The 21,892-nt window shown below is 36.7% G+C and overlaps 1 protein-coding gene across 1 annotated transcript in view; it reads left to right on the plus strand.

The window, feature by feature from the left end:
- The window catches only part of CA10 (carbonic anhydrase 10), a 696,068-nt gene that overhangs the window by 118,489 nt on the left and 555,687 nt on the right, over positions 1 to 21,892 (plus strand). The window contains exon 2 of the mRNA XM_044676329.1: positions 92 to 166. Coding sequence (XP_044532264.1) covers positions 92 to 166 — 75 coding nt within the window. The remainder of the gene's footprint in view (positions 1 to 91; positions 167 to 21,892) is intronic.

A 21,892-nucleotide genomic window follows, 5' to 3' on the forward strand; every position in this document is an offset into this window, starting at 1 on the left:
AAAACCATTAACTGATTTGCATTCTTAGTTTATATTCTAGAAGCTAAGACATAATACTTGTTTAATGAAATTTTGCTCTCTTACTTTTTAGCTCAACAGAATTCACCAAAAATCCATGAAGGCTGGTGGGCATATAAGGAGGTGGTCCAGGGGAGTTTTGTTCCAGGTAAGCACATCTGAAATATTTATTTCTCTCTAAATGTGGGGTGAGGGAGCTTTGGATAGAGATTCTTACTCTCAGAATTTCTGAAATGCTACAGATTTACCTAGTTCATTGCAACATACTATTTTGCAGGCCACTAGGCTTTTCCACAAGGAGAAAGTGAATAGATGAATGGCATTATAATTATTCTATAGTTTTCAATCTGAAACTTCATATCATCTTAACCAGAGTGTGCCTTTAAATGAAAACCTGTAATTATAATGTCATTACTACTGCTATGGAAAAGTTGCAGGGAAGATGCTTAGAAATATGGTTGGTTGGTATTCAACTCAGAAATGTAGAAGAATCTCTTAATGTTAATGAAACAAGAAATGTGTGAAGGCTGAATGTGGAGGAGAATCTTGCTGGGCTGTGTGCTGTCAGTGATGTCACTTGGATAGAAAGAAAGATCTGGACATATAAAAGAATTAAGGAATCTGCCAAACCCGTGATAAAAACAAGAGTTAAGATAGATGGAAGCAGCATGGGGAGAAAGGAAAGAATATCATAGATTGGCTAGATCTTGGTACTGCCAAAGTACAATTTGCCTTGCATTTGAAAAAGAGAAAGAAGGGGGGGTGGGGCAAGCACTGGTTCTAGCCTTCACAAGTAAACCAAACATCTTGATAAAGATAGCTGTGCATCTGATACTAGAATCATTGAGAAACTCAAAAGAATTATAAAGTCATTAGCATTATAGAGAAAATGGAATAATTAATCAAGCCCAACAGAAATTTGTTGCATGAACTCTAATAGCTGGGCATTCTTCTAAGAGAGTTCCTGGTAGTTTAGAGCAAATGAAGTTTCTGACCACTATTTTTTTTTCTTGTGTGAAGCTGAGAATATTTTTAGGAACTTTACACAGTTAAACTATATTTTCAATGAAGCTAAGATGACAGGGCATATATATTTCTAAGAGAAAGATACTTTAATAGTCTTGGAATCACTGAGGTTCATTTCATTGCTCCAAGGTACTCTTCTTCCTCATTCCCTTTTCCCATTTCCTTATATGAGTTGTCCTTGTCCTTTAGAATGTAAACTCTTTCAGAGCAGGGATCATCTTTCTTATTTTTGCAACCCCAGCACTTAGCACAGTGCCTGGTACATAGCAAATGTTTTCAATAAATGCTATCTATATATCTGTTTATCTATCTATCCATCTCTCTATTCCCTAGAACTATAAAAGGTTAGTTTTCATCTATGGTTCATCCATTGTGAGGAAAGAATATATTCTAGGGAGACAAAAGTGCATAAGTACCTTACTTTTAAGGGGGGAAAACAAAACTACCTATACTACAACAAAGAAAAAGTAGGAGATGATGCACATTTTGAAATTATTTAAATGATTTGCCTATGGATTCCATTATTTTTTAAAATCTCTTACTTCCTATCCTAGAATCAATATGAAGTATTGGTATCAAGAGAGAAGAAGAATGAGGGCTAGGCAACTGGAATTAAGTAGTATGCCCAAGGTCTCACAGGTAGGAGGTGTTTGAAGCCAAATTTGAATCTGGGACCTGCTATGTCCAGGCTTGGCTCTTTAACCACTGAACCACCTAACTGCCCCTAATGAGTTCCTTTAATAGTGCCTTTTAATTAGATTTTGATGTACAAATATTCATTTTACTCACTTTATCCATTTTCCCCAGGTGGGCAGCTATGTATAAAGTTTCTTGTTCATTGCCCTCTAGACCATTATCTCTCATGTATGTAAAATGATTGGGAAATGGGAACATTCTCTTAAATATTCTGATTAGTTTATAGAGTTCTCACATATACCATCAACAATGTTCAAATAAACAGAATATCTAAAGCTCAAAAGGTAATTTCATCTTGCTTTGATGTCTCAAGCAGTCAATCAACAACCACTTAGTAAACATCTGCTATGTCCCAAGTACTGTTCTAGGTATGAGGGTTACAAAGACAAAATAAAACAGACCTTACCCTAAAGGATCAGAGAGACAACATGTACAAATATAAGTATAGGAGGTGGTTAAAAGAAGGAAGGCACACTAGTGCCTTGGGGAAATCATAGCTTTAGAGTGAGTTGGGACCTTAGGTCCCATGGGACCATCAGCTCTAACCTTTTTATTGCACAGATAAGGAAACTGAACCATTTGTCCAAACTATATTTGAACTCAGGTCTTCTTGACTCCAAGTCCAATATTGTATTTCATTACACTATGTTGTCTCAAATAGACAAGGATTTATGTAGAATGTGGTACTTGATCTGTATCTTTTGGAAAGAGAGAATTTCTGTGAGGCTGGCATGAAGAATGAATGTATTCTGGGCATGGGGCATGACCTGTACAAAGACACAGAAAATCATGTGTAAAGAGCAGATAGAATCCCAGAGTGTTTGGACCATAGAAAGTAGGAAGAAGAGTAATATATGATAAAACTATAAAAATAGATTGAGACAAGGACATAAAGGACTTGAAGTACTTATATTTGATCCTGGAGTAAGTAGGAAGGCACTCAATTTGATCGAGGAGGAGATTGAAATGGTAAGAGCCAAATATGAGGAAGACTGTTTTGGCAGCAATGTAGAAGATTGATTAGAAAAAGAAAAACCAATTAGGAGGCCATTGTAACTGTGTAGACAAGAGGTGATGATGACCCAAACTACGTTGATGGTTGTGTGAAGCAGATACACAAAATCTTGAGGCATCAGAAACTGTGACTCAGTGTTGGGGTTTGTGACTTTATTGTAGAATGTAGAAAAGGAGCTAGGGATGTATTTGGGGATGGGGGTGAGGAAAAGGAGGCATTTTTCAGCACTCAATCTCAATTAAGTGCCAAGTGAACTGTTTGTTTTGTTTAAGAAAGACTCTTGAAACAAGTTAAGAATTGAAAATGGGAAGTGGGAAAGAGAGAAAGGAACTAATATCTCCTTTCCCCCCATTAACATCCCAGTATAAAGAGTCTTGACAGGCAATTACTATGATGTGGAGCATTTCTCTCTAAGCTCTAGAGGTACCTGTCAAGTGTGTTTATGGAAATGGGGAATTGAGTTGTGCTAATGGAAAGCAGAGCCTCATGGAAAGCTTGTGGCCAGGGGGTATGCCCCCACTTTGCACTTCCATGATATAGAGAGGGAATGAATCTGTTGACCCTTTTTACAGATGTTAAATGGCAAGTCCTCCTGTCTGCAAGCCCATATCTTTGGGATGAGGGAAGCAAGAAGTAATATGAATGGACTTCCTAACTTTATTGCTGTGTGGTCAACTAGTCTGGTCTCTGAACCAGGACCACTGTTTACTTCAAGATAGTCATAGACTTTTTGGAGCATGAAAGGAGCCACAAGAGTTCAGCTTTAGTCCATCCATTCATGTCAAGGCAGAGGTTATGCCTAAAATCAGTTTCACAACTGAGAAATTACTTGTCTTATTCCTTTTCAGAAGGATATTTTACAATCTTCTCTCAGTTCCTTATCCACTTTCAAGATTTTCCCCAATCAATCAGTAAGCATTTATTAAGGTCTTACTGTATGCTAAATATTTCCAAGATGAAAGAAAACTAGTCCCTGCATTCAAGGACTATATCCCATCAGGCATGACCACATAAATATCTATGCATAAACAAATTATATAAAAAATGAATACAAGTTAAGGGGTGGTAACTAGCATCTTTGGAGGCTAAGCCTGATTTCCTGAAAGAGGTAGTGCCTAATTGTAGTTCTGAAGAAAACTAAGGGTGCTAAGAAACAGAGCATGTTGAGTTTGAGCTATTTCCCAGACATCCAATTTGAAATGACCAATAGGCAGCTGATGATACAGAACTATAGGGTAGAAAAGAGATTGGCAATGGATATATAGATTTGAGAATCATCTGGATATAGATGATAATTAAGCCATTACTAACTGGAAAGATATTATGTATGGGACCAGTCACTATCAATATGCTTATCTTCTGAAACCTAGCCTAGTTAAATTTAAGAAAACATCCATAAAATGACTTCAGAGTGATAACATTTTTTAACCTTTGCCACTTTGAAGCATAATCTACTAAGGTATAGTTGGTGTTTCATTATGCATCATTAGAAAGAATGGTACAATTCAAGAAATAAAAAATCCTTGTGGAGGAAGACCTTGTAAGCCTTGTAAGACTCCTATGATATGGCTAAGACAAAGATTGTATTCTCCATATTTTATTGATGAAATAATGGAGGTTCCTTGTTATTAGGTGATTTGCTAAATATCCCAAAGATTTAAAATAGCTTAGCCAGAAATTAAACCCATGACTCCAAGTCCCCTGCAACTTTTGCTGTACCATATTGCCTCTTATCATGCCAAGAAGTTTTCCAGTGTGATAAAAAATCTCCAGACCCAACATCTATGAAGTGAAAAATTTCCCTGACTAAATTTATCCAAATTGAATGATAATTTGCTTTCCCTTTTAACTTTATTTTCCTGACAAGTGATATTTGGATGAAGTAAGCTTTAATAATTCATTCTTTAAACCCTTATCTTCTGTCTTAGAACTAATACTAAATATTAGTTTCAAGTCAGAAGAGTGATAAAGGCTAGATAACTAGGATTAAATGATTTGCCCAGGAAGTGTCTGAGGTCAGATATGCACCCAGAACCTCCCATCTCCAGGTAGCTCTCTCTCTCTCCACGGATCCTCATAGCTGCCTCTAGTTTTGATAATTCATTAAAAATATTCCTTAGGGAATGACTGACTAGTCATTGGAAGAATAATTCTAATTACCTAAATGAATTGTTTTATATGAATGTGTCTTTGAACAATCTTGAAAGTCTTAACTTATACTTCAAATCTGAAGGAAAATAAATGACAAGACTAATCAGCTACACCAAAGGCTATAGACAGTCTCCAGATATTAAATAGAAGTTATTGTTGGAGTGAATTTTTTACATATGCTATTTCCAAAACTGATTTAAAAAATAGGGTCTCGGGGGCAGCTGGGTGGCTCAGTGGAGTGAGAGTCAGGCCTAGAGACAGGAGGTCCTAGGTTCAAACCCGGCCTCAGCCACTTCCCAGCTGTGTGACTCTGGGCAAGTCACTTGACCCCCATTGCCCACCCTTACCAATCTTCCACCTATGAGACAATACACCAAAGTACAAGGGTTTAAAAAAAAAACAAAAAAAAACAAAAAAAAAAAAATAGGGTCTCTTTAATACCTTGGTCATAGTAGTCAAGAAGACCAAGAGAAAGATATCTCCTTTAAAACCAATGAACTTGTTCACATTTTTATTTTTATTTTATTTTTATTATTATTAATTGGTGTCACAGGATCTTATTTCAAAGTCTGCTTCCCATTCTAACTCCTTGTGTGATTTGGGGTAAATGATTTAACCTCCCTAGGTCTCAGTTACATCATTTGTAAAATGATGGGGTTGGACTAGAAGGCCTCTGACATCCTTCTAATTATTCTAGATTTGTAATCCTCTGCTCTGTCCTACATTCCTGAATCCCAGCAAACTATTATTTGAAGTGACTATTTTTTATAAAGATTATAGAAGTATTAAATAGGCCTAATAATCAGCAATTGAAATTTTGTCCTACATTTCTAATACAGCATACAAGCTACAGCAAAGTAATTTTTTTCCTAAGAGGCAAAATTATTATATCATCTTTGAGATAACTCTTTTTTTTGTGAATACTGCTAGATATCTTCTCTCATGATTTTCTTAGCCTTATAGGTTTCTAAAAATATTTAGAAATTGAGATTTTCTTCTTAGGCATTTGATTTGATATAGTTAGTTGATAAAATATTGGTCACAACCAAAAATTGCTATCAGGTAAAGTATCTAACCCAGATGACCACTTGTATAATCTTCTTACATTTAACAGCTCCCCTTATTATTTCATGTTGAAGAATTCCATAAATAAACTAGTCTGATGACAGCTTCTATGACTTCCAATACATGCTGATCAAAGAGATAGAGTTGTAGGGTGAGATGGGTGATCATTCTAACGGGAAGACTGGGCAAAACCTCATCATATTCCATGTACTTCAAGCTGTGCTCTAGTGAATCATAGAGGCACAGGTGAGGACCTCTCTCAATATTCAATTTCTGATTTAAAAGGTTCCTTTGATCTCACTTCTCACAGCTGGATTCTATTTCTGGTGTTTTGGCAAATATTTCATTCTTTATAGTCATGCTTCATATCCTAGGAGTTTTCAAAACATTAAAATATGTGTGGATGGAATACATTGGATCATAGCATATTAGAGCTAGAAGAAACTTTAGGAATCATTCACTCCAATCTCCCTCATTTTTCAGAGGAGCAAACTAAAGGCTAAAGAAGGCAAATAACTTGTCCATGATCATACAGCAAATTTGTCAAAATCAAGATTCAAACCCAGGACTTCTGACTACAAACATCACCCTGTAAAGGCCACTAAGTAGTTTCTTTAGGGAGAAAGGATTTTAAGAACATAAGTTCCAAATGAGAAAATGAATTAACAAATGTCAAAGCATTCTGAAAATTGAAAAGTCCTATCCTGGAAAGGAGATATAAACTCCTGTGTGAGGACCAGTCTTGGTTAGGTGAGGTTGATCAATTTGACCACAGGTGAGGAAATTTTTTAACTTCAGCAACGCTGAAAGGGATTCTATCAAATTACTAAGAAAATGTGATCTGTGTTGGTGGAAGGAATTCCCTTTATTGGGCACCCTTGGAGGGTTTAAAAAGTGCATTTATATATGACAATTTGCTTTTTTAAAAAATGTTTTCCCAAAGATGATTTCATTTTATCTTCATCACATTCTTATGAGTTAGAATGAGGATTATATTACTTGTGAAGAAATTGATGTTCAGAGAAGTCAAATAATTTCCTTAAGATGAATAGTATATTTTTTTGGCAAAAATAAAATCTATGACTAAGTCTATATCAAAGAAATATCCAAGTTGTACAACACTGGACCTAGAGCTGGTAAGAAAACAGTTCAAATCCAGCTTTAGATAAATATTTAGATAAATAATAGCCATATTATTGGACAAATCACTTGCCCTCTATCTGGCTCACTTTTCTTATCTCTAAAATAGAAATGATAGTAAGAATTGCCCGGATTGCTGTGAAAAAGAAATTACATCTGGAAAGCACTTCACAAACTTTAAGATACTATACACATTTTAGCTATTGTTATTTAAATCATGATGATAATGAAGATAATATGTTGGCCATAAATTTCAATGTTCCTTAGTCATTGGATGATATTACCTCTTTTGAAATTTCACTTTATAATATAAATTTGAATTTGACACATTGCATCTAAATCAAACTTGAGCAAATAATATCATATTTAATTGCAGTAGGGTAACAGTTCTCTAGGGAGAATCCTCTGTCTAAATCTTTTTGTAAAGTGAAAAATCATTTTGTACTGAAGTTACCTTATTTTTTTAAAGTTGGGTATAAAGTGGTGTATGCTTATACTCTGACCCCTCCATAGTAATTCCACCACTTACGTTATTCATTCATTCAATTAGCCAGTCAACAAATATTTAAGGAATTATTGTGTACCTTATATTTTATTCAATCCCTAGGAGATAAAAAGGTAATTAAGATATAGGCCCTGTCTTAATCTTGCTTGGATCATTAAAACTCAACTAATGTTTATGTGGAAAAGTTTTCAGGAATATAGTTATTAGCATGAAGGAATTTTTAAAAATCATCTCTCTGATGTATAGAATATAATTTATGTATATGTAAAATAGATAATATAGGTATAATGTCATAATATATAATGTATAATATAGATATTAATATAACATAGGTAATAAAAAAGATAAAAATATCATTGCATTATGTTATCAACCAGAAAATAGAACAAAGTTGCATCTAAATTATATTTCCCAGTTACTCCTTGGAGAGCAAAACAAAGGAATGGCTTCCGATATGCCTAAAGATAATAAGGAAAATAATTTCATGAGATATTTTGTCATCACATTTCACAGTACTAATAAGTACAACCATTAAAATAATTTCAATTTGTGCGCCAGTATTGGTTTGATGAGGATGAAGAAATAGAGAAATTCTATGAAGAAATTAATAACACCTTCCAGATCAAATCACTATAGACTTTGATATTTGGTGACTTCAGTGAAAAGGTGGGAAAAAGTGAGAATGGGGAGAAATATGGGAAAGCATAGTTCGAGAATGAGAATGACCTCAAACCTGTCAATGTTATAGAAGCTATGCCTTTAAATATATATATATATATATTTAAAAATACATAATATCTTTTTTCATGTTAACTTGGAACTAACATAAAACTACCAAGTAATCAGAAAACCCACTCTTTAATCAGGACATAGGGGTAGGGTTCAAATATTTAGTCACTTCACAGAGTCAAACATCAAATACCATACAAAACCAAAGTTCAATGCTTCTTTGTTATTGGATAGGTTCATTTTTTATTTCATTATTTGATCTTATTTGTTTCATCTGTACATTAACCATACTCTATTCCATTCAGTAAGTCCGGGAATATGCATCTCTTAGCCTTTACTATTGCTTGTAAGACTCCCAAAATTATTCCAATTACTTAAGCTAGAATTTTTTTCTTATTCTTTTCTCTTTGCCTACAATTCTCTCTCCCTCACCTTCATCCTATAGTCAAATCCTGCTCTATCTCTTAATGCACTTCCACTGCTGCCATCTTAGTTAAAGTCCTGATTATCTCTTGTCTATAATATCACAATAGCCTCTTATGTGGCCTTCCTCCCTTTACTCCTTCACCTTCAATTCCATTGTATAAATTGCTTCCAAATTCATGCTTCTAAAGTACACTTTGATCATGTTTGCTCCCCTACTCAAACATTTTAAGTGGTCCTCTATTGCCTATGAAGTCATTGCCAACCTCTGCAGCTTAGCAATCCAAACTTCTCATCATCAACTACCAAATCACCCAATTAAACTTTAGTATTTCCCTCTCTTTGTCTATATATACCCTTTCCATGACCTTATGTGCTTGACACATCAAACTATTCACCATTCCCCAAATGAACCCTTTGTTTTTCTGGGACTACTTTTTGTCATGCTACTGCTTTAACTTGGAAGCCCTTTTCCCCTTATTTACCCAGTGAAATCCTACCTTCATGACTTAGCTCTAGTGCTACTGTTTTGATAATACCTTAAGATACCTGAGGCAGAAATGACTTCTTCCTTATTTCAACTCTCTTTTCACTTTCATCCTGCAAATTGTAGGCATCCATGTACATACTTCACATGCTTTCAGTCCTGACCGTTTGGGGCATTTTATCAGCAAAGATACTGAGAATAATTTGCTATTTCCTTCTCCAGAGCATTTTACAGATAAAGAAACTGAGGCAAACAGGGTTAAGTTGGATTAGAACTCAGGGCTCCCAGACTCCAGGCATGTCACTAGTTGTCCCTCTTTCCTTCCCCATCAGACTACATAAGATTCTAGAGAAAAGGAACTCTTTCTTATTCTTTGTATCACCCACAGAGATTGTTCCATGATAGGAACTCTATAAATATTTGATGGGATGAGTGAATGGTCTTCCTTCTCCAGTGACTTACTTGTGATTTCATTAGTCATCACCATCTTAAAAATCAGCCCCCTCCTTGTTGTTTTCTAGAAGACAAAATCTGCTCTGCAAGCCTACTTACATCCTGTTGCTATTTACTACAATTATTCTGGAAGTGCACAATAAGAATATAGTGAGTTCTGTGGACTGAATCTCCCCCTGAAGGTCTTCAGTAATTGGGGTGGACTGTGTGAATGACTAGATTTTGTTTTTTGTTTTTATTATTTTTACCCAGATTGATTCTTGGCAGACTGCCTTCTGAATATGCCACGAAGAAGGGAAAATACTGAGAAAAGTTTAACAGATAAGCAGTTCATATACTGAAGGAGAGACTTTGAAATAGTTTTCATATTGGGGGCAGCTAGGTGACAGTGGATTGAAAGCCAGGCCTACAGACAAGAGGTCCTGGGTTCAAATCTAGATTCACTTCCTAGCTATGTGACCATGGACAATCACTTAATCCCCATTGCCCAGTCCTTACTGCTCTACTGTCATAGAACCAATGCACAGTATTGATTCTAAGATGGAAGGGAATGCTTTTTAAAAAAAACAATTTCCTTGCAAATAAGGCAAAAGTAAGGCTTTCTCCCTCTCTATTGTTTCCTTTATCCAATATACTTGTTTTGTTTCAAACTATGTCAGAGTTTTGTTTTGTTTTGTCTTTCCCTGAGAAAAGGAACCTTTCAACATCTCAAGGCTATGAGATAACAATTTTTTTAATCTAGAAAATTATTCTAAAAGTTAAATGCTAATTATTGGCAAACAACAAGCACATATTAAGTGATACTGGCTTCCTGGCTATTCTGTGAATAAGACACTCAGTATCTCAGCTCTGAACAATCCCTCAGGCTGTTCCCACATCTGGAACACTCCCCATCCTCCACTCTGACTTCTGCCCTTTAGCTTCTTTTAAATCCTAATTAAAGTCCAACCTTTTACAGGAAGCTTTCTGAAACCTTTCTTTATTCCAATGCTTTCCTCCTTTTAGTTATTTCCTATATATCCTGTATATGGCTTGCTTTGTCAATTTGCATGTATGTATATTCACCTTGAGGGCAGGGACTGTCTTTTTGCCTCTTTCACTATCCCAGAACAGAGTATGGGACCTGGCAAAGGGTAGGAGCTTAATAAATATGTATTGAAATGAATACTATGTGATAGACACCATGCTAAGCCCTGGGAATATAATTACAAGTCAAAGAAAGATAGACCTCCCTTTAAGAAGCTTACATTATATTGGTGGAAGACAACACGCAAAAAAGACTTGAAAAGGGGGTAAGGTTGGGAAATGGTTTTAAATGAAAGAAAAATCAGAAACACGGCTGGGAGGAGAATGTAGGTTGGCTTATCTGGGTAACTCTCCAAAATAGAGATCCTAGGAGGAACTCATCAGCTGGACAGGAGAAGAGTACCTTCTGTTTTTCATTAATAGTAAAATGTTTTTCAGGAGAGCTAAGTGGCTTAATGGATAAAGAGCCAGGTCTAGCTATGGGAGGTCCTGGGTTCAAATCTGGATCAGATATGTCCTCCCTGTGTGACCCTGGGCAAGTCACTTAGCCCCAATTTCCTGGCTCTTGCTGCTTTTCTGCCTTGGAACCAATATATAGCATTTATTCTAAAATAGAAGGTAAAGGTTTAGGATTTTTTTTTAGTGTTTTTCAATATATCCATTAGTGAGGCATTATTTTGAGGTATGTATAATATAATAAAAAGAATAGATCTGGATTAAAATTCTGTTACTACTATAAGAGGGAAAAAGGGGTTTTTGGTTGGATATTAATATTTATAGGTGTAGTCACCAAGAATTAAATAAATATTAATTCTAAAATAAAAATATAAAAGAGAGAGTGGAAGTAGAGAGTTGAGAAGAAGGTAGAGTAAGAGATATAGTTTAAAGGACTAGACTATACTCAGTCCCTGGCTTTACTCTGGCAGGGCTCCAGAAGTCCCAGCTAGAGAGCCTAAAAGTCAATTAACAAGGGGTTTAGCCAAGGAGGGCTTCTCCCAATCAAGGGAGCCTCCAGGAGGCTGGTACCTCCAGAGAGGCTAAGGTAGTCAGCCTTCTTCACTTTCTATGGGAAAGATTAAGAACAGTCTCACCAAAGTTCAAGGTCCGAGCCAGAGCTTCTTCAGGTCCAGTTTCAGGCTGAAGAGAGCTGACTGAACTGCAATTTGTCACTCTCTTTTAAAGGGGCTTCTTTTGCTTCTCTTCCTGTGCCTTCCTCTTAGTTTACATGTCAAATCACAACAGATTCTATGTGGTCTAAGAATTCTATGTGGTTCTAAGGTCCACATAGAGATCTAGGAGGTCTCACATAGAGACCTCTTAGTCTTAGGTCCTAAATCCTACTCACTCTTACTCTAGGTCTTATTTATTATTAATTTAAGCTAATCACACTAACAAATGTCCTAACTTATATACAGAATCACTAACCAATCAATTAATTCCATTAACCAACTCTCATTCCCATACATTCCTCAGCTTTAAGGACAAACTGGGAATCATTGCTGCTCCAGCAAGTATTCACCATAATTCTTCTACAACCACTCAGAGTGCTGATTGCCACATCTGTGAAAGTGGTACAGCCTGTGATCCAGCATACAACCTGTATTCTGGTTTAGAGTCCCAGAGGGTGATTAATTTTAGGGAGCAACCCAGGTTGCTTGTTCTGGCTTGCTCATCTTTTTGTTCTGAACTGTACCGAAGGAAACTTTACCTTGAAGTCAGGTAGATAATAGGGAATTCCAAAAGATAATACTAAAGCTATTCAGCCTTGCATATTGTGATCCTATTTTGGGTTTTCTTGATAAAGACACTAGAGTGTTTTGCCATTTCCTTCTCCAGATCATTTTACAAAGGAAGAAACTGAGGTAACAGGGTTAAATGACTAGGCTAGGGGCATAATACTTCTCAGTACTAGAATAATACTAGTAAATATTCTTGAATTTAAGAAGATGAGTGTCCCAGATTTCAGACCTGACACTCTATCCACTGTATCACCTAGCTGCCCTTCATTAGTAATTTATCCATACTTAATTCTCTTTCCTCTACTACTTCTTCCACATTTCCCTAGCTTTCTCTAGCCACACCACCAATTACCAGAATCTGTCACCAACATCTGGTCCATTCTTTCATAACCTTGGGAGGGTAGTTAAAAATTATAAGCACCTGTGAAACTTCTTGAGTGGGTATGTAATTATTTCTTCCTCAAAGACTAATGCCAGGATTTTAACCTAGCATGTTTATAGAACTATTTGTCAGTCTTCCTAGAGTTCTTCTTGACGTTTAGCAAGAGTTACCATTTCTTAATAGGTGACCTGGGGGCCTGACCTTTGACTCTGGTTCCACAAATTGTTCTGACAGGGACAGTAAGAATGCACAATCAGAAATAATTCAGGGCTCTTGAAACACAAAGGAGTTATCTGGTTTGGGGAATGGGAATAGGTTGAACAAGTAGAACTGAGTCTATGGATACCTACTGTGTGAGAAATATTATACTAGGCATATCTGAGGGAGATAAAAGGATGAGTAAGATATGGTCCTGACATAAGGCAGAAATTTTTAGGTAGGTATTAAGACATACTGTATGAAAAATCACTCTTGGTTCTTTCCATTGCAAGCCTTTATTTGAAGCTTGGAATCAAGGAAGACCCAGTACATTCCATTAAACATTTATTAAACACCTACTAAGTGCCAGGCACTGTGTGAAGTGTTGGGTATACATTTAATAATAAAAAGGTAGTCCTTGCTTTCAAGGAACTTATACTCTAATTGGGTGCTGAAGTGGGAGAGTAAACAACACACAGAGAGAGAGGCAAGATAGTGGGGCAAGAGGAGAAAACAGGATGCTAAGTATCTTGTTCCATGGATTTGAAACCAGGCAGAGCAGCAGATGCAGAGGGGAGTGAGCTAATAAGTCCAATTTATGTCCTCAACAAAGGGAAGGCATTGGGAGGAATTTGGTAGTCAACCATTCCATTAAGGAGAGGAGGATGAGGAAGGTGATGTCAATCAGAGTATGAGTTAGCATCTGTGATGAGATTAGAAATTATGAACTTATCCTGGGAGGGACATATTTTCGAAGTCAAAACCAGCAGAGCAACAGTTGCAAAGTGGAAACCTGGGTTCAAATTTTGCCTCTGATTCTTACTACTCTAACCCCAGGTAAGTCATTTTTACTTTTCAGCCTCAGCTTCCTCATCTGAAAAATGAGAGAACTGGACTCAATGATCTCTTAACTCCTTCTGTTGTTGTTCAGGTGTGTGCAACACTTTCTGACCCCATTTGGGGTTTTCTTGGCAAAGATGCTGAAGTGGTTTGCCATTCCTTCTTGAGCTCATTTGACAGAAGAGGAAACTGAGGCCAACAGAGTTAAGTGATTTGCCCAAGGATACACAACTAGTAAGTGTCTGAAGCACAGTTCCTGGCATATAGTGCTATATATAAATGTTAGTTATTATTATCTCATCATCATCTGTTATCCTGTTTTCCTCAGTTTCCCCAAATGTTAAATGAACAAAATTATAGCAGAGTTGTTCTGAGGATCAAATAAAATAATATTGTAAAAAAGCCCTTAGCTAAGTTCTATGGCCCATAGTAGATACTATAGAAAAGCTTATTCTCTTTTGTCCCCTTCAGTAACAGCCTATAAAGGAAATCAGATGAATGGGGCTACTTCTGTGAGCCCTAGCTTAACAGTCTGCAAGTGTTCCCACATAAGGAGGACAGCAATCTAATGTAGGATCTTAATCCTGTTCTGGCTTTCCCCTCCCCACTTTGATTTGCCTGGTTTCTAGATTTGTGCGTATTGTCCTTTGTTCCAGATCTTGTCTCTTCCCTTTTAATAAAATGGAAAGAGCCTTGGCTCAGGTATCAGATGATCCAGGTTCTGATATCACTTCTGTTATTCACTGCCTGTTATGATCTCAGGCAAATCATTTTCCATTTTGGGGCCTCAATTTCTTCATCTGTAAAAAGAGGTTGGAATATGTGTGTGCATATATATGTGTATGTATATATATATATATATATATATATATATTCTTTTAGCTATAAATCTTAGGATTCTGTTGCTGCCTTGCCAGTCAATTTTACTCTACTCCAGACCTGCCCCTCTCCACACTTGATTTTTTGCCTCTAGCTCTGTTTTTACTGATCTGGGGTGCACATCTTCACTGTTGTATGAACCTGCTCTTTATCTCTGGCCTTTCCATATTCTATTTTGATTGACCAGCTACTGACATCTTTGCTACAGACAAATCACAGTCCTCCTCTCTTGGCTTGTTATTGGCTAGATTTGGACCTTAGCCTGAGATGCCTCAGAGGATGCCCTGAAGGACTCAGAATGTCAAGCCTTGTTTATCACCTCACTACTGGGAGGGCTCCTAAGTAGAGAGCACAACTGGCCTGAAATCAACCCAGTCTATTGATCCATACTGCATATTGATTAACTTACATAAGAGGGGTTTGAAAACTACTTACCATCTTGGAATTTGTGGTTCCAAAGAAGATCTTTCCCTCTTGGTCTTGATTTGAGACTATCACAATCTTTGAGTAGGAATATGAAATTGCATTGCCCTGGAGTTCTTTTTAAGCCTTTACCCTCTACCTTGAAATTGATAGTGAGTATTGGTGCTAAGTTAAAAGAGCAGTAAGGGCTGGGCATCAGGGGTTAAGCAACCTGTCTAGAGTCACACAGCTTGGAAGTGTCTTAGGCCCTATTTGAACCCAGTACCTTCTGTCTCCAGACATAGCTTTCAATTCACTGAGCCATGGGCTGCCCCTTACCTTGGAGTTCTTAAAAAGACACTTTCATTCTGTCTTCAAGAAAGAGGCAGAAAAGCAGGGGAATAGTAATAACTGAGTACCAGCAGAGATGGGGATATATCTTAATAGCCTTGCCCAGGATGTAGCAAACTGAGCTGGAAAGAATCAGTGGCATGGGGGGCATTAAGCAACAAGAGAAAGAAAAATAAGGCTAAGCTATAGCAAAGAAGACAGATTAAAGAAAGCCTTTGGCCCATATAGATATCTTGGAATAGGGGCCTAAAACTGAAGATATTGTTTGTATTTAGACACTGGCTGTATGATCCTGAGCCAATCACTTAACCTCAGTCAACCTCAGTTTCCTCAACTGTAAAATGGAGATAATAATAACACCTGACTCTCTGGATTGTTCTAAGGATCAAATGAGATGATGTTTGTGAAAAACGCCTAGCATATGCCTCACATATATTAGATACTTAATACACAGCTATTTCCTTCCTACCTTTAACTTCCTCAAAGACTGAGGAAGTTACCAGAAAAAGCCTATTCTTTCCCCTAGTAGTCTGCTTACTTTAACCAGATATTTCTGGTACCTGAATTATGCCTCAATCATAGAAGCCAGTATAAAATAGAGATAAGCATACATTTAAATTAATGCAGAGACACAAATTTCTGCCTATATGTTAGGAACTTTCCTCTTTTCTGACATGGAGCTCTGAGTTATATAGACTCTATTTTTAACTTTTCTGCTTAATATACATCATAAAATGACTGAGAAGGGACCACTAAAACCTGAGGGGCCATTTTATAAATGCTAGGCTAAAGTTGTTATAATAAGATATGGTTGATAACAGAAGCTAACAGATGAGGAAAAGAAGTCAATGGTGAGTTTAAGTAGGCTAACTGTACCCTCCAAAGCAAAACCTCCCTTGTACTATATTCTATAGCATAATTTGTGGCTTGTTTATAATTAAAATTATTAGTGATTCATAACGTGTTCTCATTTGATCATTTGAGATTCTCTTGAACACTATTCATATCCTTTGGCCACTTGTCTTTTGGGGAATGGCTCTTATGAACATATTTGTGTCAATATTTTATATATTTGTATATTAGACTTCTTAGAGGTGATATTTTATGTAGATGTCCCATTCTATTATTACTTTTCTAAATTTTTCATAATCTCTTTTATCCCTTGTTTGGCTAAAGTTTTTTCCCCCTCTTAGTCATAGTTGTGAAAAGTCCCTGATATCATTGTCTTCTGTTTTTTTGTAGTGATCTTCAAGTTATGTATACATATTTAGATTATTTTGGCATAGGGCATAAGGTACTGGCCTAAATCTAATTTCTCCTAAATTGTGTTCCAATTTCTCTCTAGTTATAGTTTTAAAGGAAGTCCTTCAATTAATCATTATTTCAAGCGATCAGTCAAAAGGCATTTATTAAGCTCCTGTGCCCAGCCACTTCCTCCTCCCTAATGGAAATCAGTACCAAGATATATGACTTTGTCTTGTCAGACATCAGTTCCCTAAAATGTTGCCCTTCTCCCCCATCCTCCACTCCAGATCATTATAAGACCCTTCTCTCATCCTCTCCTATGTCTCTGAGATCACTTCGGTCTTCTGCCAAATGGTTTCCTTTCTGCTATCCATATGCAGCTCTCATTGTTTCCTATATAATTTGCTTCCTGTGTTTTTTCTTTATTTCCCTACTACCTCAATGGCAGGAAGAGATACTAAAAGCTTCTCATCCACCTCTCCTCTCAAACTCTAGTTATTCATTATCTGGACTCATTTCTCCTTTTTCTAAGATTGAGAAGTTTTCCTCTGATATTATTTTTCCAAAGAAATTTGGCAAATTTATTTTATTAAAAAATAATAAAATTAAGAAAAGAAGTCAACATTAGCCTTAGACTGAAGCTTAGGAGTCATCCCTGCCAAAACTGCAAAGCAGGATCAGGGGAGGGAGAGATTAGAACAAACACTATCCCTGGTTTTCAAAGACTGATTAATCAAAACACTTCAGGTGTTCTGACTCACCGAAGCATAGACAGTTCTAATTACTAAACACTGGAGGTGGCCAGTCCCTAATGAAGCAGTGGTGGTCATCAGTACCTATGGTTTCTGTCTTGTGATGTACTAGCTCAGAAATTCTTTCTATGCAAAGTCCTGCCATTTATGACTGATGCAAATGGCCACCCAGGGTACTTAAAGCAAGTCCTGAAGTGCATTCTAAGCCCTGATACTTTGAAGTATGCTCTGATTATAACTAAGTGCCAGGATCCACAATTCTACCAAGTATGCCCCGTAGGAAAGGAAATAGCTTCAGAAGGTATTCTGAAGTATGAAGCATTTTTTTTAATCATGAGGGAGAATATCCTCATAAATCAGCCCTTCACTGATGGCTATTATGCCTGAACTCTGAGGCAACCCAATGTCATGGCCATAGACGAAGAAGATGCCCCCAGGAACCATACAATAAAGAAGGACAAGCCTTCCAGATAGGCAGACATACTGGCAAACTAAGAAAGGAGAACATGCAGAGTTCCTTGACCAATACATCTATCAGTCAACTAATAAGAATTTATTATTTGTCTACTATGTAGCCAGTATTGTGATAGGTCGTAAGAATACAATAATAACAAAAAATTAAGCAGTATATAAGCTCAAGAAGTTTACATTCTATCAAAGGAGACCACACATAAAAATGGAATGAAATGGAAAGGCTTTCATTAAGCACTTTTTTTTTGCCAAGATTAAGATCATTCCATTTATGAAGGAACTCACTTTCTAACTGAGGAGACAACACACAGAGAAGGATTCATGTCCATAAGTGATGGAAAGTACAAGTAGGGAAAGGTAGGGGCAGATAATAAGGACCCATCAACCTTGAGAAATGTGTGTATATGTATGTGTGAGTGTCAGTGTGAAGGTGCATGTGTGTATGTATATGTGTGTATATATGTATATGCACATACATGTAAATGTAGATAGATGTGCTGAACAAATAATAAGGAATAAATATTACTAAATAACTCTTTATGGTGGCAAAGAACTGGAAATTGAAGGGATGCCCATCTATCGGAGAATGGCTAAACAACTTGTGGTATGTGATTGTGAGGGAATACTAAGGCACTGTAAGAAATGATGAGCAAGTTAGTGTTTAAAAACACAGAAAGACATACATGAAATTATGAAGAATGAAATGAGGAGGACCAAGAAGACATTATATACAGAAGCAGAAATATTATTTGTAGAATGATTGGTGTCTTTCCACCTTCAGAGAAAGAATTGATAAATAGAAATAAGCAACATGGTTTTATACATACACATATCTTTTTGTTAAATGATGCTTTCTCTAATGGGGGAACAGGAGAGAGAGGGTTTCTTGGGAATTTTAATGTAACAAACAAACAAACAAATAAATAAATTTTAAAATAGTAAATATGAGGTATTAAGGCAAGGAGGACACTGGCAGTCAGGGGATTCAAGAAATGCTTCCTGTAGAAGGTGGTTCTTAAACTCTATCTGTAGGATCACTGTAGAAGGAAGAGGAATTCTGTGAAGTGCAGATGAAGAGAGATTACAGTCCAGGCATGGGGAATAGCCAATGGAGAGACATAGAAAAAGGAAATGGAGTAACATGTAAGGAATAAAGCCCAGTTTGGGTGGACAAAAGACAGCACAAAGGGAATAATGTATGATGAAGATAGGAGGCTAGATTGGGACCGAGTTATTAAGGGCTTTGGAATTCAAAGAGGGGTTTATATTGAGCATATAAAATAAAAAATCGAATTTGTGGAGTTTATTGAGTAAAGAGAATGATATAGTCAAAACTGAAATCACTTTGGAAATTGTGGAGGACTGATTGGAATAAGAAGAGAACTGAGGCTAGTTGATGAATTAGGAGGTCTCAAGAATAATCTAGATAAGCAGTGATGAGGATCTTCTAAAGTAAGGTGGTGGTTTGGATACAAGAAATATTTTGGAAGTAGAAATGGGGCCAGCTAGACGGCAACATGGATAGAATATTGGAATTAGAATTAGGAGTTCAAATCCAGCCTCAGACACTTGCTAATTATATGACTGTGAGCAAGTCACTTAACCCTGTTTGCCTTAGTTTCCTCATCTGTAAAATGAGCTGGAGAAGGAAATATCAAACCACTCCAGTATCTTTGCCAAGAAGACCCCCAAAATGGGGTTACAAGCATCAGACATGGGTAAAACAACTTAGCAACACCTTGCATTTGACAATTCTATGGATATGTGGAGTGAGAGAAGGAAAGGAGTTAAGAGTATTCCCAAGGTTGCAAATCTAGGAGACTGAAGAAATGGTGATGTCATCAGCAGAAAGATAGACATTAAGAAGAGAAGTATTTTGAGGGAAAGATGATTATATTTTAAACATGTTGAATTTAGGATATCACTGGGACATCCAGTTTGAAATATTCTGGGGCACATAGAGATGTGTAACAGGAGCTCAGGAGAGAGATTGGGGCTGGATATAGAAATCTGGGATTCCTTTGCATAGAAATGATAATGAACTACATGAGAGATGTCTACATAAGAGAAGAAGAAGGAAAAGAAGAAGAAGGAGAAGGAGAAGAAGAAACAATGACAACAAGGCGGAGAGAAGAGAAGAAAAGGGAGTCTGGGACAGAACCTTGAGTCCTACCCATAGCCAGCCACAAGAACTTTAATGTCTTTCTTCTAGCTCTCAGCTGTATGATCACTACAAGAAGTTATTGCCTGGCTTCTACCTTCTCTCTCCTCATACTAGATCTTTCTGCCTCTCCATAATTATGAAGGCTAGTCTATTAGCAGCAGTGTTGTATCATTCTCTGAACTTTGCTTAAATCTACTTCTTAACTACAGCCCATTGTCTGGGCAGAGATGCTAGTACATTCATTTAATACTATAATTGCATGCCCTTCCTTTCTTCCCCAACAGTTCAGCTCTGTTGCCTTTCTTTTTGTGCTAATACTCGGGCAAGTGCAATCTTTCATAATATTTCTTCATGACAGCTCCAGTAAATCCCCACATTCCCTTCCACACATAATCACCATTTGGGCATTTATTCATGCATTCATGCTAACTCCTTTGTAATTTAAATCCTTCTTAATGCATACATTGGGTTTATATTAAATAGAACTAGTTTTTCACATTTGCATTTCACAATCCCAGTCTTATTCATGAGAAAAATCACCTCTTAACTTGACATTTCCATTATGTTCATAATTACTACCACAATGGTAGGTGAATTCATTGCATTTCTAATCCATGGTGTCCTACACTTATGTAAATAATACTCTGTTTTAGGGAGCTTTACACTTGAAATACATCAGACTGAATATTTATGTTTGCCTCTATAGAAAGAAATAGAAATATATGAGTGGAAGTTTCAGGGCATAGTAATATGCCTTCTGCTTCTGACTCTGACTTTGGAAGGGTCAGAGTCAGAAGTAAAAGGCATAATTGATTAATATCAGTGTACTTCAGTCACTTTTACCTGGTTCATTTACTAGTCATAGAATAATTACAATTTTAGTTGAAAGAGGGAATTCCCACACTGGGAATCATCTGAAATGGCAAAGTTAAAGCTTCTTTGAATATTTAACAATTATATAACATATAACTATGTGACTGTTATAAAAGTAAAATAGTCACACACTTTGTACTCTACCAACTAAAGCGAAGCCTGTAAATATGGACCTCAGCACTTGATTATAAGAATGACATTCCTAGAAGACAAAGACAACTCAAAGTATCAGAGTGATACCAAAGTCCTACTCAGATGCCTCAGTGCAAGGAGGAGAAGGAGCCTGCCTGGATTCTCAAAGGCCATGTGAGTGGTATATAAATAAGCTCCATCCAGTAGGTCCTTTAAAACTGGAAGGCCTTAGCATAGACCTTGGGAAGAACTGAGAAAGGTGGACAGCACTTAATTAGAGTCAGAGAAGTGAAACCAGAAAAGTAGAACCAAAAGCTTGCCAAGTCAAGGCATATACAGAAAGTAAAGTATATCTGATCCTATATAGGTTAAGAGCAAAAGAAGGACTGAAAATAGGTTTGAAACAAACATATGTACATAATTGGCTAAATATTGGGAAGAGAAAACATGAAAGTAGTTTGAAGCAGTGGAAGGAGCACTGAATTTAGAGACATGAGACCTGAATTTAAATCTCTGCTCTGCCAAATACTATTTGTGTGACTTTGAACAAGTACTTCTCTGTGCCCAAGTTTCTTCATTTATAAAATGAGGAAGTTGAACTAAATTTTCCTTTCTAACACCAGTACTATAATCCTGTATCTTATTTTCTTGTTCTAGATATGCTATTAACCAGGGGTGTGTGTGTGTGTGTGTGTGTGTGTGTGTGTGTGTGTGTGTGTGTGTGTGTGTG

This window comes from Gracilinanus agilis, chromosome 4 (assembly GCF_016433145.1).
Source record: "Gracilinanus agilis isolate LMUSP501 chromosome 4, AgileGrace, whole genome shotgun sequence".
NCBI lineage: Eukaryota > Metazoa > Chordata > Mammalia > Didelphimorphia > Didelphidae > Gracilinanus > Gracilinanus agilis.